This window comes from Penicillium brevicompactum (assembly GCF_028827555.1).
Source record: "Penicillium brevicompactum strain IBT 35665 chromosome Unknown utg000005l_segment0_segment0, whole genome shotgun sequence".
Classification (NCBI taxonomy): domain Eukaryota; kingdom Fungi; phylum Ascomycota; class Eurotiomycetes; order Eurotiales; family Aspergillaceae; genus Penicillium; species Penicillium brevicompactum.
Window position 1 is genome coordinate 3,584,650 of NW_026623208.1, and position 15,291 is coordinate 3,599,940.

Below are 15,291 nucleotides of genomic sequence, written 5' to 3' on the forward strand. Positions count from 1 at the left end.
CATGCCACTAGACATTGCATGCAAGACACAGACAAGAAGCTGGTGATCCCACCTCGATCACCGAGTACAAGGACTATTACACGTCCGATCTCGCCATCATTCAAACTTCCATTGAAATGTATGTACACAGAAAGAAAGACTCCCAACGCCATGCGCTAGCTACAATGCAAGCTTTACCGTCGGGGCAATCCGACCGGCTTCCGAACACTTGGGTCAACATTGGGACTCGGCGATCTTCCACCCTGCAACCTCGCCCTGAGGCGATCTTGGGCTGAACCACCACCGGAACCCGCACGGTCAAGGTTCGGCCGACTTTGCGAAGACTGCGAGGATCCCGAGCGTTGACTTGGCAGAGGTCGTGCACCGCTAGGGTGCAGACTTCCGGATGATCCATGGGCAGGCGAGTAGGACTGTGATTGTGTGAGTGGTGGGGTGGGCGACGGCGACGAGCCCGACGGCGCGCTGTGGGCGGAATTAAGAGGCGGTGCCATGCCTCCGCGGCCGCGACGCAGACTGGCGGTTTGGGGGTTTTGTAGATTTTGCTGTGAGCCGGAATCTCCCCATAGATCACCTAGACCGCCACTCCGGCCTTGGGCGGGTGCTTGGCCAGAGGGATGTTGGGAGGTTGCGATTGTGCGTGACGGTGCTGGGGCTGGAGCTTTAGGGTCTTGGGGTAGCCATGGTGGGAACTGTCGGCCTTTTTCAGTGTAGTAGGCTCGGAGGGCGTTGGAGATGTGGGAGCAGTCTTCGTTGTCGGGGTCGTCGCCCTCGTCGCCTAGGGTGATGGCGCGGCGGAGATTGGTGAGGCGGTTGCCCAGGCCGGAGATAGCAGACGAGGAGGTGAGAGACGAGAAGTATGAGCTCATATTGTCGTCAAGAGATGCGCGGTCTGCAGAACGGGAGCTTGAATGCGGGGTGGGGTTCGGAGCTGGAGCTGGAGCTGTTGATCCCGTTGCAGGGAATTGGAAATTGATTGGCTGTCGCAACGAAGATTGTAAAATCGCAAGGTATTAGTTTGGCAGAAGAACCGGCTCCTGAAGTTGAAAGAGAAAGGGAAAATGAAACAAAACGGCCTTTGGCGCCGATTGCCACGTGATCACGTGTTTCGGTTTGAGTGCCTTTCCCTTTTGGTCCACTCTTCATCTCGACGCTGCTGTTCAATGGGCACTTGAGACATTTGAACATACGGGAGCATACAGCCATATTGCTCTGTCTCATGTCATGGTAACGGCACATGCACTGGCCGTCGACTTGGATCGCATATCCATGGATATAACGAAATATGAAGCTGTGAGGCAAGTGACTCAACTCCAATTCGTTCATACAAGGTGCAACACATTGATAAATAATAAACATTGAGAAAGACTAGTATCGTAAATGCAATAACAGGGTATGATGCCCGATCACTAGCACAGAATATAAAACAGAAACCCGAACGCCATGCAAGATCCGGTGAACTTTTTTTTGCCAAATCTCCCCTCATGCCATGACCTGTTCCTTGCCAGCGCCCTCGGTCTCGTACTCGATCTCGATGCGGGGACCCTTCTTGCGAGGCTTCGTAGGAGGAGCGGCATGCTTCCGCTTGGCACTGGGCTTGGGCTTCTTCTCATCCTCGCTAGCCTCCTCCTCGCTATCCTCATCGCTCTCATCCTCATCCTCGTCGTCATCACTGGAGTCAGCCGAGTCAACACCCAGCCAATCCTCCATATCCTCGAGGTCCTCTTCCTCGTCGAGATCGCTAACGTACTCGACCTCGCCAACACCCTCTTCCTCCTCATCCTCAATCTCTTCACCGTCATCCATGTCGACGTCACGCTCACCGTCACCAGCGCGCTCAAGTCCACGGAGCACCTTCTTCCAGATACCCTCCTCGACATTGAGTGGCCGGTCACCGTAAGCACCACTGCGCAGACGCTCAATAAGCTCGCGCTCAATGGCTCTCTCGACCTTAGCAGCAGACTCGGCCTTGCGCTCACGAGTGTCCTCGCGACGACGGATCTTGGGTGCCAGCTTGGGGACCAGCTTCTCACCGAGACGCTCGTCTTCCTTGGCGATGTTCTTCATGCGGATGTTGACTTGCGTCAGACGGGTGAGACGCTGCTTGCACTTGTGGGTCAGGAACTTGGGCCAGTAGATCAGGCGCTCGTCGACCTGCTCGAGGGCTTTGGCATAGTTGGAGGACAGGCGAACTCGCTCCCACCATTTGCTGGGCATGTGGGCTCGTTCGACGGTCTTCATGTAGAGGTACATGACACCGGTTTCGGGGTCGGTTCGGACAGTCGCATACCGCGAGTTGGCCAGGGGGCAGGACTGGCGGTTGCAAAGACCGCTGACGTTGTATTCATTGCGACAGAAGGTCTGGTCTTTTGTGGTTCTAAGGAAAGTGTTGTTAGTGAAAGGTTCATATTTTTTGGTCGAGGAAGACGAAAAAGAATGGAGGTGAAAGGCCTGGGGGTATCAGAGGTGGGGGCAAAACATACTTGAGCTTGTAAGAGCAGAACTGCTGGTTGATAACCTGCCAAACAATTTCGTCAGACATGATGGGCAGGAATTGACGGCTGTAAGTGACAAGGCCCCGGTATGCAGAGATATTGATGCCGAAGAAAAAAAAGTTGGCTTACCGCCTTTCGTATTGGGACTAGTCTTATCTGATTTTTTCTGCCTTGAAGCTCAGGCGTCAAGGTGTCCACTGGCGGGCCAATCAGAGAACGCTAAATTCGAAGGTGAAATCGCAATTGGAACATCATTTGGTTGACATTCAGTGCTTCTCCAATAGTTGCGCTTCTATTAGCCCTGGAGTTGATCGAAACTTGTGTATCTGGACAAACACTCACGTAGTATCAATCTGCACATATTCATGGACTTTACTTGGGAAATTCATATTTTTAGCACCAGAAAAACAAACAAACTTTCGCCGCGCATGTATATTTTTTGTCACCGAAGTTACCACACCCATGAATGAGACAAAACGTCAAATATGGGATTCACGGATCACTTCAAGTCTTCCCTGTATTATTCTACAGTTCTGAATTTTCGACGAAACCTTCGAACGGCCGCAAGAAACAGAGATTGCCCAGGTGGCCCATTTGCAGGCCCTGAAGCTACATATCGAAGTACCTCAAGCGAAAAATGAAATTCGACAATTTGATATTACTTTACATTTGAATTATACATTAAACCACCTATTTCGTCAAAGCCTCAAAGTCGGTCCGGATTGACAGGCATATGCCATCCACAAACGACCGCTCTTCGTCCAGGGGGACTCCCAAAGCCCCAGCCTGCCAACTCACCGTACACATCAAACTCCCCCCCTTCACACTGATAACATTGAACACAAGCGGCGCGCTGGTAACGTTACCAGGCTGCGAGAACACCATCTTTGCAACTCTGCATTCTTGCTTCTCGCCATCCTGGTTATCGAAAGCAAGCAAATTGCTCAGCTCGTACGAAGAATCCCGCTGCTGGCCAATTTTACTCAATGTCCACTTTCTGATTCCAGGAACATATCTCAACAAGCCAATTGCTTGGTCTTGAAGGGTCGCAGCGCAAGCCGAAATCGCCTTTGTCATCGAGCTAGCAGCTGTCCAAGACTCTTCCGACAGTACCGGCTCTGTTGCATCAGAGCAGCGAGGATGCATCTCATAATATCCAGACACGAACAGACCCCATGTGAGAGCGGGCGTACCGACAGAAGCCCTCATATCGACCGGCGTGCCTGAGACGAAGTTGGTGATATTGTCGTCTGGAACGGCCTTGCTCAAAGCTCGAATAATCATTTGATGCATAGTTCCAGTAAGCTTGGTGTCATGGCTCCTTGAGACTTGTAGGGCGTTTTGAACTAGTGGAGCTTCAATCTCGAGAAGGTTCACCCTGCTGGTTTCGGCAGCGGTCGGATCAAAGAACATAGGTGATCCAATCCAAGTACCTGCATCTACCGTGCTAGCGGAAGCCCGGAAACCTAGCAGTTTACCAAGAAACTTTGGTAGATATGCTCCAATCAATGGCCCAAGGAGAAAGCCCCATGAGATGGGAAGCCGCTCGGGGGTGTCGAAAGGCTCGGAGAGTGCCGCTTTGGGTGTCGTTACCATGAAGGACAACTCTTCGGCATCAGAAGGTTGTCGAAGTGCGTTCAAAAAAGTACGGTGGAAAAAAACTCCCACCATGCCATCGCCGAGGGCATGTGAAAATGACAACGCGATGAAACAGCGTGTTAATTTTGGGTCTTCCGATGCAAGCGGGAGCACAACGATTCGCCAAGGTGGTAGGCCAGCTGACCAAGGCCTGTCGAGAATTTGCGGTAGACATTGCTGAATACTGGAATTCTGTTCCTCACCACTAGGCGCTTGCTGAAGAATGGAAATATGGTTCTCGAGATTGACGCTCGAAGTTGCTTCGTAGAAAGATTGCTCGGTATCTCCATCTTTGATAACCACGCCGAGATAAGGATATTCTTGGAGGCAGCTTGTGAGAGGCGCGACGAATGAGCGAGATGAGTGGACATCTATCCCACCACTTGGAATCTCATAAATAGCTCCAATCACCAAAGCATGGTAGAAGCCGACGTCTTCCCGACTGATTGTTCGCCGCTCATTCGGGCCTGCCGGTTGTAGTTGGTTAGAAAGATTTACATCGCACGCAGGGAATGAAAATCCAGTATCCACTCACTTGCATATCTAGTGAATGTTGACATTGTGTCCCGAGGCGTGCCATGTTCACCTAGGGGAGATCATTGCCGTCCGGGTTAAGTTATGGATTATCTATTCTTCCGGTAGTAGGTTGTAGATCTACCAGGAGACTTTGGGGGCCAATTTGATGATGACGAGGTCTTGATTGCAAAAACGAGGTCTTGATTGCAAAAAGAAAAGAGAAGTACACAGGAGAAATTCGAAAGTTAGCGGAGCCGGATTGGAAACGAGGGTATTGGCAGGCATCGAACATGTGGCTCTTTTTGCCACAAGGACCATTCAAGCACAGTAAAGCATGTCGAGTAAACTAAGCATAGAATTACTACAGAGTAGTACCAATGTTTATGGATATCCACATCTATGCTAATCAGCTAACTTTCTTTCAGATCTGTCAAATGCAATGAGTGGGGCATTTTTTTCGATAGTATGTCCACCTCTCGTATCGAGCGAAAGAGTCCAGTGAGGCACGAATGTGTTCCGTCGTTCCGTGGATCGTAGCGCTGTGGGGACCCGCCAGCTCGAACGATTGGCCGAAGATCTAGTCATTCTCAGCCTCATGACGACGTTTGTTTGCTCCTTGCACAGCTGCACCTTTCATATCATTAGAGCACATTTTCCAGACCCTTGAACATATCAATAAGCCCTATGCATTGGTACGCATTAGCAATCGCGTCAGAAGGAACATCGGTTGGTATCTTCGTTACCAAGATATCGAGTGGCACGACAGCATTCGAGCTCAGACTTGGTCCCTTCCAAGGTTGTACTAATTTCTACTTTGGTACAGATTGCAGTAAGGGGGCGGGGTCCGGCATGCTGGGCCCTACCAGGATCTCAACACCCAAGAAATGAGCCTGGCCTTGGCGCATAAGACTGATATCGCTTTTTCTTTTCCTCGCCCTCGACTTGTACTCCGTACGGAGTACACACTCCCGTAGTCCGGTTCGTAATTTTATGTTCATCAATTAGTGAGAAAATCCCAAAGTTACTCGGTGCTTATGGTCAAGAGAAGAGAAAGAAAAAGAAAAGGAAGAAGACAAAAGATAGCTTTTTTGAGCTCAACATTGATCGAAATCATGTCTCTTGGACGGGCAAAATGTGATATAATGTCCAGCCACTTCCTTTCCCTACATTTATAGATGATCACCAGGTTGTAACCTGGTCCACAGGGCTTGGGTACCGTGCATATCATTATCTTCGGTACTCCGTACCTCAGGGGCTCTGGCCAGGATAAATACATTATGCTGACCAACTCTCCGCCTACTCTGGGCAGAGCACGGCAAACTCCGTACAGGCCTACAATCTTGTCAGAATCTTTTATCTTCCTGGATGTGGGAGTCATAACAGCGATTTTTCTTGCGTTTTTGCGACGGAGCAAGTGGGAACTTGCTTCTCTCTTTGATCCATGGCCAACGTATCGTGGATCTTGCTGCTCTTCATTTCGGCGTGCCAGGTGTTCCTCCCGACGACCTACGAAAAACCAAGCAGTACGCTTTTACGTTTATTCCAAATGAGCAGAAGGATTTCAGTGTCACCGGTACTCATATATCCTCCCCGGGCTTCGAAATCAAGTCAAAACCTTCCACGCCCTCATCCACGCCAACGGCTTCCTCTCCGACAACCTCTTCAACCAGTGCAAATTCTGAGGCCTCGTCTGCCGATAGCTCAAATACCCCACCTAGTACGAGCGGACTTTCCACCGGTGCGAAAGCAGGGATCGGTGTCGGCGTGAGCATCGGCGGCTTGGTCGTGCTGGCTGCGCTAGCCTTCTTGTTCTTGCGACGCCGTAACCGGGCATCGTCACAGGACATAGGCGCTACCGAAGCAGCAAGTGGTGGTTCCCAACAGGAGGCTAAACCTGCGACACATGAGCTTTTTGTAGACCCGGCTGAGCTGGCCGGGACGCCTGACAGGAGATAACGTAATGGTACAGAATTGGTGGTCTATTGGACACGCATTGAGAGGGTGGAGTTCTGGAGGAAGAATAATTTGACACCTTGAGAACTACTGCCCCTTGTTTCTCGTGATGGCGCGATGGATATAGATGACCTCGGGTCCTCCATAAAAGAACCCAGCTTCAGGTCGTGGTCGTCGGCATGATAATATTCCCCCCGAAATACACATCTTCTGGGAGCACTTAATGATAATTTCCATTCATAATATCTTGCTTATTGATATGAACCCAATCCAATTCCAAGGGTTTCTAGCGCATAGATTACCCAAACGCGATTTCAATCCATGGATAAATTATGATCAATATTCTTATGTTATCTTTTTTCCCCTAACCAAACCGACAGAACTTGTCTACCTGCGACCCTCATTTCTCCATTATGGCCAAGGTTGGTTGATCTCTTCCTTCATCTGTTCGGTGGTGATGGTGGTGATGGGAACAAGAGAGTAGGGGAAGCATATGATCCCCCACCTGTCATTTTATCGAAGAGAGGGAGGAGATATGTGCTGTAAATCAGTGTATTGTGGGACGAGGAAAGAAGAAGGAAAGAGAGAAAAGCTCTCTCTATCTTACATCTATATGCGGGGAGCCTGGCAAACCAGGCAAACGCCTGCACCGACACTTTGCTCTCCAACAGCTTCCTTCCCTTTTTTCCGCTCATTTTACACTTTCTTTATTTCTAGTATCTACCTGCCTTTGGCACCCGTGGATTTGTGGCATAATCAACCGCCTCAAGGTTGATGCCCTCCACCCTTCTCCTTCCTTTTCTTTTCTCTTTTCTTTTTTTTCCCTCAATAATTGACTAACGCTGTATTGAGTTTTTGTCTATCTAATTCATTTGAAATGCCACGGTTCAAAGAATTCGTCAAGTTTGCAAGTAGCAAGAGGCGATATCAGGGGAAGTATATCAAGAAAGGGCAGTTTCTCTGTTTGATGAAATTCACGGATTCACTGAAGAGCGAAGAAAAGAAGGAAGTTGGAGAAAGAGGTCGATTAGAGATGGGAAACAGCATCACCTGACTTCCAACAGTAACAAAGTAGTGCATGAAAAGGCAAGTCTGCCGTGCCGCCTGAGTATCTTGAGGCTTGACTCTAAATTTACCGCTAGCGTCAGACCCCTCTCTTTCAAACTACCCTCCGCTAGGTCACGATGCTTTTCAACAGTAAATGGTCCGCTCTTCTCCCGATCATTCGAGATATTTGCAGCATCTCGGGCATCCCAGGAGTGTCACTGGGCATAGTAGAGAATAACAAAACCGTATACACCGCTTCACTTGGTTACGCCGACATCGAGAGTAACATCCCTTGCGATAGCGACACAACGTTTGTGCTCGGGTCTCTTACCAAAGGCTTGACAGCTGCTTTGGTATCCTCCCTTCATGACGACGGTATCATATCATCGTGGGATGCTCCTCTGAAGACGTTGTTGCCAGAATTTCACCGTGAAGACATCTACGGCGACATCAAGCTCAGCGATTTGCTAACACACCGTACTGGTCTTGCCTCTCTTGACTCTCTCTGGCTCGCATCTAACAATGTTCCTTATCTGCCTCGATCGGAGGCCATTCGAATACTTAATTACGCCCCGCCCATCCAGCCATTTCGAACCCAGTTCATATACAATAACTTCGGCTACGAGGTCCTCGGCCAGGTTATCGAGAAGGTCTCTGGTGAATCATTTGCGGAAGTTCTGCGGCGCCGCCTTCTGACCCCGCTCGGCTTGTACCGAACGTACTACACAGGCGAGAGCCGCGAAAATGAAGCGAAGCCCTATGCTGCGCTGGAGAACGGGTCTTTTGTCCCTATCGCGACACCGCTACACGGAGAGAACGTATTAATGGGGCCAGCCGGGGGTGTTCGGAGCTCTGTCAATGATTTATTGACTCTCTAAAAAGCCTTAATGACTGCTGCTTTTCATGAGATCATCCACCCAGATTCTAGCTCATCTGATCAGCTCAACTCGACCATTCGAGGTATTTATCAGCTATGGAAAGGGCATCAATCCCTGCCCTTTTATTCCCTTAGGGAGCATTCGTACGGATTTGGTTGGGCCCGAGCACAGCTACCTGCCGTCATCTCCCAGGGAAGCGATACAAGCACACCCAATCCTATGGTTGGAACAGGTGCACCGTCACAGTTGGCCCTGTATCACGGGGGAGTTATCCCTGGGTTCAACACTTACAATGTCCTACTTATTGAAACTGGCAGTGCAGTTGTCGTTCTCACCAATTCTCAGTCTCTGAACGGCGGAGTGCGGTGGATTGGTGAGCTGCTTGTTGAAGCCCTTCTCAACAACTCCCATAATGCACTTGATTATACCCTTCTGGCAAAGCAATCAGTCGACATTGCGCTACAGCAGGCAAAATATATCAACGAGAGTCTGGCTGCGGGCCGAACTATTGAGACTCCCTCCAGACCACTAGAAGATTATGTCGGAAAATACTTCAACGAAGCTGGAAATTTCTTTATTAAAATCGGGTACAGCAAAGACAGAACCGGTCTTCAGATTGCGTATATGGGCCGAAAAGCGGATACATTCCACCTTCTTCCATACCAGGAGGACAGTTTTTATTGGACCTTGACGCATGATGAGTCTGCGAAGCTTGCCCGAGAGCCTATTTTCCCGATGGAGTACCACATTACCAAGTTTGGATCTGAGATGAATGGAACAGGGGTCTCTTGTCTTTGGTGGCAGCATCGGTCCGACCTGCCAGAACCTGGGGAGCTATTCACGAAGATGGGGAGGGGGTTTGAAGATGCACACGCAGAATTATGAAACTTTGGAATTTCAGTTTTATGTGTTGGTTAGGATGATTCAAAGTAAATGTGCGCCTATCTTGGGGTTTCTCACTACTCAACCCCCCCAAGCTTACTGAGTATTGCTCAACATCATTATGATGGTTTTGTGCCAGAAATTTTGACCGTTGAGGTTTCTACAGCTTGGAGATTGCAAATCCTGTCGCAACAAACGGTGAATCCATGATCTTAGTATGCAGAAAGTATGACCTGATTATCTTGATCATTTGTAGGTAAATTCTAGTAGCAAAACTTGAAGCAGACACTTCGAAGGTGATTGAGTTTGCGACAAACAACCAAGAACATACCACAGTGAAGATTCGCTGGTTGTTTACAAAATTGGTCACTAACTCACCAGCGGGTGGCATAAACACCCGTGGACGCCCTTTTCGCTAGTTAGTGGGCTTTACCTTGTCATTAGACGATTTGTTTGCCCTTCCGCAAAACCATCACCCTTGTCATGGATAATTTAGGGAATGACGTTAATGATATCTGGCAATGCGCAGCACAAGGAGGCTCGATCTTGTGCATGTCCGAGATTCCCTTGAGATCTTTATTTGTATACCAATCAAAGCGTCGGTCAGAGTTTCCTAAAACGGCAAGCGACCCACTTCTTGCCGTCCCGCGCCATCACGTGGAGATCTGGCGGCTATTCCGCCAGCTTCCGCCAGCCGACCACTTCCCACATCCTTGCGCCTCTCAGCTGTCATGGATGTGGCTATGAACGATACCCATGTGGAGCCCAATCAGCGTAAGAGGGCTGCAGTCGCGTGTGAATACTGCCGGAAACGGTATGTCGCTAAAGCGAGCACGAGAAGATCAGAAACTAAGCAAATCTTAGTAAACGTCGATGCGATGGCAAACGGCCGATTTGCTCGCTCTGCCTGCAGGCAAATCGAGCCGACTGTTGTTACAGTGGGCTGGAGTCATTTTTGCATCAAGCTGACACCCTGGCGGGGGAATACAACGAAAGAAATTCCCCTGGACTTCTTTCGGATCGCATAGAGCGCCACGATGAGGTAATTGGAGAGCACACAGCAGCGATTGATATCATGAGAAGTCAGATTGCGCAACTCATAGGCGATGCAGCTGTTTCCAGCCAAGGAGAGATTTTCAACACGCCATTGCCACAACATGACAATCTTACTCCGCAAAATCAGTCTGGTTTTCTATTGCGCGAATTCACGCTATCTGATGCTCATGATACATTGCCAATGAACATACCTGCGGGGCATCTATCTACCACAGAGAATCTACTGCAGACAGAGAAGGCAAAAGTGCTGCTTGGTAATTATCCGGTTGACTTATTTCTCCGAACAGAGCGTAAACGTGGGCAATCAGAGGATTTCAGGTTGGATGCGCGCCTCTCAACCAGACCACCGTTTGGTATCTCAGAGAACCCTATGATTGAAGAGCTAGTGCATGAATATTTCAAGGATCTCAACCCCACGACCCCGATCATCGACGCAGATTCATTTTGGGAACTGTTTGCTTCCCTTAAAAATCGACCCGGTGATCCAGGGGTCAAGGAGGCCTTGATTTTCGTCATGTGCGCTCTTGTCCAGGTGAACCGAACCTTGCCAAATGAGATCAAAAGCGGCGAATTACCTGGGAAGACCGGCTTTTTCTTTGGCCTCGAGATTCTCATGAGAGAATGGGCAACCTCATTCCATACAGATTTACACCTATGCCAAGCCCTTTTTCTAGCAGCTTCTTGGTATAACAGTCTTTGCCATCCTCTTCACGCATGGAGGATGATTCATATGGCATCGAATAATCTACAACACATATTTCTGGCGTAAAGACCCTGTCCCCGCCCGAGTCATATCTGCTCTGTTGCTTACTTTGACCTTCTTCAAGTGACCAATATGGAGAGAGCGGCCCTTGCCAAGGATGTGTTAGACTTATTTGGGCAATTTTCCTGGCAGAGTGGTACGTTCGCATTGTCGCAGTGGAAACCATATGCTTATTCTGCTTAGTGACATGCTTGCAGAGTACCAGCTTCCAAGGAGTGGTATCGAACTCATGGTGGAAAAGCTCTTCTACCCAAATGCTGCTTCATACTCCACTGACGCCTATCTCATATGGATCGCCAATCTATCAGCTCGTCGATTAATGAATCGCGTTCATTTTACTACCTACAAATTCAACGGCAATAGTTTGGACAGCAATTACACCGTTGAACAAATCTTTGACAAGTTTATAGAGAGTTCTGGCTCAGCGAATGCCCTTTTCACCACTTCAGCGGAGCTATACAGCCAACTCAAGCAGTGGTGGGATCTCCTCCCGCCATCCATCAAGCCTCGGATTGACGACGTAAACCCTACTACCCAGGAAGGGGTTCTTCTTTTACGATTTTGGGCATGTGGCGATATAATATATCGGCCATATCTCTACAAATTATGTTCGGTGCACGTAGATTCCACCATGGTTGACAGCCTGATCGAACCAGCTGTGAAGTGTATCTACCACTGTCGCAAGTTCCTTGAGGTCGCAGACTCAGTCACAAAAGTTCCATCCATTTTTACAATGATCAACATGCACTCGTAAGTCTTGAGACATGGCCCATATGAAATCATCTCGTCTCTCAGTGGGAAAAAGGGATCAATCCTAACGCTCAACATAGAACGCTGGCTGTGATAATCAACCTTACGATCGCATCATTATCTCCATTTTTAAGGGATTATGTAGCTGATATCGAGGTGCTTGAAAAGGTGGCCGTAGAAATTTTGGGTAGATGGGCGATCAAACATTCAAGCATTGAAGTGATGTGGAAAATTGCGGTCGCGTTGAGTGACAAACGTCAGCTTGTTGCCTAGATGAGCAATTTTGAAGGATCCCTGCTAGGGAAAGAAATGGAAACTTGTTTGCTATAATGAAAAAAAAACTTGCAATTGCTCTATTTAACATTCACTTCGACTTTTGCAACGATATCTCGAGAACTACTCCCGACGAATGCGAAATAGGTACCATTGTCTACTCGCCAAGCCCCTCTAGAACTGTCATCCCCTGTCTTTGTGACGTCAAACCACGCAACAGACTCGCGATCAATGGGAATTGAAACAGTAGTCTTCTCCTCAGGTGACAAATTCACCTTTGTGAATCCAGCGAGCGACAGTGGGGCTTTGGGCAAGTCACCCATCGAAGGAGACGGGCTGAGATAAACCTGCACAACCTCGCTGCCAGTTTTCTGGCCAATATTCATGACAGATGCGCGTACGATAGTATTTGATGATCCATCAGAGGAAATGTCGCCATTGACATCCACCTCAGATATCTGGAAGGAAGTATAAGAGAGCCCATACCCGAAAGGCCACAGTGGCTCAAGCTTCATCGCATCAAACCAGCGATAGCCAACGAGCACACCTTCACCATACTCTGCCTGGTCTGTAACAGGATCGCCGGGGAACCACTTATGCGAGCCATGGTCCTCAATAGCTCGAGGGAACGTCACAGGGAGCTTCCCAGAGGGGTTCACAATCCCCAAAAGCACATCGGCCAAGGCGTTCCCGTTTTCTTGCCCTTGATACCAAGCGTGGACAATCGCGCGAACTTTGGCAGCCCATGGCATTGCTATTGCACAAGCACTCTGCGTGACGACGATGGTATTGCGGTTGACGGCAGATATCCTCTCGACAAGCTCGTTTGTTCTGCGCGGAAGCTCGAGTTCGGCCCGGTCGCAACCTTCACGCTCTGTGTCATTGTTGTGACCGACAACGATGACGGCTACTTCTGACTCTTTGGCAGCTTCAATCGCGGACTCGATCATTTGATCCTCGTCATGGCGAATAAGCATTCCTACTTTTACACCAGCGATTCGGTGAAACAAGGTGTTATCATGAGGTCTTGTCGGAGGCGCCACTGCGACGTTGTCGATTCGGAAATCGTACGAGGTGTCTGCTTCAAGCCACTTGAAGTTGAGCTTGTCTGGGCTGCTGCAATTCATAAAGTTTGCACAAATCGTTGACCATTCTTGGTTGTCGATGAACTGTTCACCGTTGATGAAGAGGACTGCCCTCCCTGTGTTTGACAGGCTGAAATCATAAAGTCCACTGACAGTAGGTGTAAATCTTCCACGAGCACGGAAGCAGTATGGCTTGCCCTGAAGGCTGGACGGAATATCGCCATCGCTCATCAAGTAAACCATTGAGTTGTGCCAATATGTCGTAGCAACGATTTCACCCTCAAAATTGTCGCCGTGGTAAAAGTCCACTTCTAGTCCAGGGGCGGACCCATCGGGACGAGTGAGAATGTTTCCCAGCATGGGCAGGTGAAGGTGGGTCAAGATGCCTGGCTCGTATCGAATTTCAATGGCAGGGTTTGAAGACCGGATCCCCTCAGCGAGAGAATCATAGGGCGTCGTAATATAGTATGGATTGACAACTGCACTTCCTGTGCCTCCAGCAGTTGGTGTCTTTGCATTTGGACCAATCATAGCCAAAGAATTCAAAGAAGAGGGCTTCAGAGGGAGTGTGTTATCCTCGTTTTTCAGAAGCACGATTCCTGAGGATGCTGCCTTGCGTGCTGCTTCTCTGAAATCAGGTCTGTCTTGACTTCGCTCTTCCTTCTTCACATCAATGATCTCAGGTGCGATCTCCTGTCCATTGTATACCTCTTTCAAGTTGCCGGACAGGAGGCCCGCTCGCTCAAGAAGAGTCAATAAGCGGCAAACTGCCGGATCGATATCCCCCTTCTCAGAAACCTGCTTGTTGCGCACTGCGTCCACAAGAGCGCCACCATACCTCAAAGGAGGCCCCGGCATCTCCAAGTCAGTGGTAGCCTTGATGCTTCCTATGGTTGAGTTCAAACCACCCCAGTCGCTCATGACTAGTCCATCATAGCCCCATTCTTCGCGCAAGATTTCGCGCAAGAGATGCTGGCTTGTATCCGCATGTTCGCCATTGATTTTCGGGTAGGCTGCCATGACGGTCCAGGGGTCGGCTTTCAAGGTCATATGAAACGGCTTTAGGTAGATTTCGCGAAGGGTTCGCTCGTCAATCTTCTCATCCATGTTGAATCGACGCGTTTCCTGATCATTGGCGACGTAGTGTTTCATACAAGCGCCCACTCCCTGACTCTGAATCCCCTTGATATAATGTGTAGACATTACTCCGGTCAAGAAAGGATCCTCCCCGAAGTTCTCAAAGTTCCGTCCACCAAATGGAGAGCGACTCAGATTCATGGTAGGTGCCAGCAACACATGAGCTTTCTTTCCCAGAGCTTCGGCTCCAAGCACCCTGCCAATACACTGCACAATATCAGGGTCGAATGTTGCTCCCAGTGAGATGCCACAGGGGATGAAGGTAGTATGGGAACCGTCTGTCCATTTGGCGCCCCGGACTCCGGCTGGCCCATCGGTTGTCTTCAAGGAGCGAATACCCAGTCGTGGAATATCCAGTGTCTCCCACATATTCTTTCCAGCTAACAAAGCGCATTTCTCTTCAAGGGAGAGTTGTGTGACCAAGTTTCTGACACGGTCTGATGGCGAAGGCATTGTGAGGGTCGTTGGTGAAGGGTTCGAAGCTGACTCCAGATAACGAATCGCCGATAAAGTCGTACTCGAGGAAACTGGGTGTTTAAAATAATTCACATCTCGCTCGTATCATCTCGAGAATGATCAATCCGAAAGAGAAAAGGCGGGAAATCCACTACTCCACAACTCCACACCTTACCGCGACCATGGCTCGACGTTCAAATGGGCGGCAATACCGCTCGTCTCCCGCCGAGCGCCACCCCAACCTCCCACCATCCAGCACTTCTTCCACAAATCCTGAATGATAGGGGATTTCCGACCAATGATGCTTCCCCACACTTTCCCCGGGTCTTATCTTGAGTTATATGGGGTATGGAATAAGTAGAGAA

General features: G+C 49.3%; 7 protein-coding genes across 7 annotated transcripts; 3 read left to right on the top strand and 4 right to left on the bottom strand.

Moving 5' to 3' along the window:
• Positions 1-173: 173 nt before the first annotated feature.
• N7506_007198 (uncharacterized protein) lies at positions 174-866 on the bottom strand (the record flags this gene model as incomplete). Its single annotated transcript, XM_056956491.1, has 1 exon — positions 174-866. The coding sequence occupies one exon, from the start codon at positions 864-866 to the stop codon at positions 174-176; it is 693 nt and encodes a 230-aa protein (XP_056810825.1).
• Positions 867-1,479: 613 nt separating this feature from the next.
• N7506_007199 (ribosome biosynthesis protein MAK16) lies at positions 1,480-2,539 on the bottom strand (the record flags this gene model as incomplete). The annotated part of the gene is made up of 2 exons (XM_056956492.1): positions 1,480-2,374; positions 2,481-2,539. 2 exons carry the CDS (start codon positions 2,537-2,539, stop codon positions 1,480-1,482), a joined length of 954 nt encoding a protein of 317 aa, XP_056810826.1.
• Positions 2,540-3,182: 643 nt separating this feature from the next.
• N7506_007200 (uncharacterized protein) lies at positions 3,183-4,690 on the bottom strand (the record flags this gene model as incomplete). The annotated part of the gene is made up of 2 exons (XM_056956493.1): positions 3,183-4,597; positions 4,666-4,690. 2 exons carry the CDS (start codon positions 4,688-4,690, stop codon positions 3,183-3,185), a joined length of 1,440 nt encoding a protein of 479 aa, XP_056810827.1.
• A 1,233-nt stretch (positions 4,691-5,923) lies between these two features.
• Positions 5,924-6,602, top strand: N7506_007201 (uncharacterized protein; the record flags this gene model as incomplete). Its single annotated transcript, XM_056956494.1, has 2 exons — positions 5,924-5,988; positions 6,062-6,602. The coding sequence occupies 2 exons, from the start codon at positions 5,924-5,926 to the stop codon at positions 6,600-6,602; spliced, it is 606 nt and encodes a 201-aa protein (XP_056810828.1).
• A 1,181-nt stretch (positions 6,603-7,783) lies between these two features.
• On the top strand, positions 7,784-9,409 carry N7506_007202 (beta-lactamase/transpeptidase-like protein; the record flags this gene model as incomplete). The annotated part of the gene is made up of 2 exons (XM_056956495.1): positions 7,784-8,486; positions 8,529-9,409. 2 exons carry the CDS (start codon positions 7,784-7,786, stop codon positions 9,407-9,409), a joined length of 1,584 nt encoding a protein of 527 aa, XP_056810829.1.
• A 728-nt stretch (positions 9,410-10,137) lies between these two features.
• N7506_007203 (fungal specific transcription factor domain-containing protein) lies at positions 10,138-11,979 on the top strand (the record flags this gene model as incomplete). Its single annotated transcript, XM_056956496.1, has 4 exons — positions 10,138-10,220; positions 10,346-11,146; positions 11,290-11,361; positions 11,409-11,979. The coding sequence occupies 4 exons, from the start codon at positions 10,138-10,140 to the stop codon at positions 11,977-11,979; spliced, it is 1,527 nt and encodes a 508-aa protein (XP_056810830.1).
• Positions 11,980-12,328: 349 nt separating this feature from the next.
• On the bottom strand, positions 12,329-14,923 carry N7506_007204 (uncharacterized protein; the record flags this gene model as incomplete). The annotated part of the gene is made up of 1 exon (XM_056956497.1): positions 12,329-14,923. The coding sequence occupies one exon, from the start codon at positions 14,921-14,923 to the stop codon at positions 12,329-12,331; it is 2,595 nt and encodes an 864-aa protein (XP_056810831.1).
• Between the last annotated feature and the right edge of the window lie 368 nt (positions 14,924-15,291).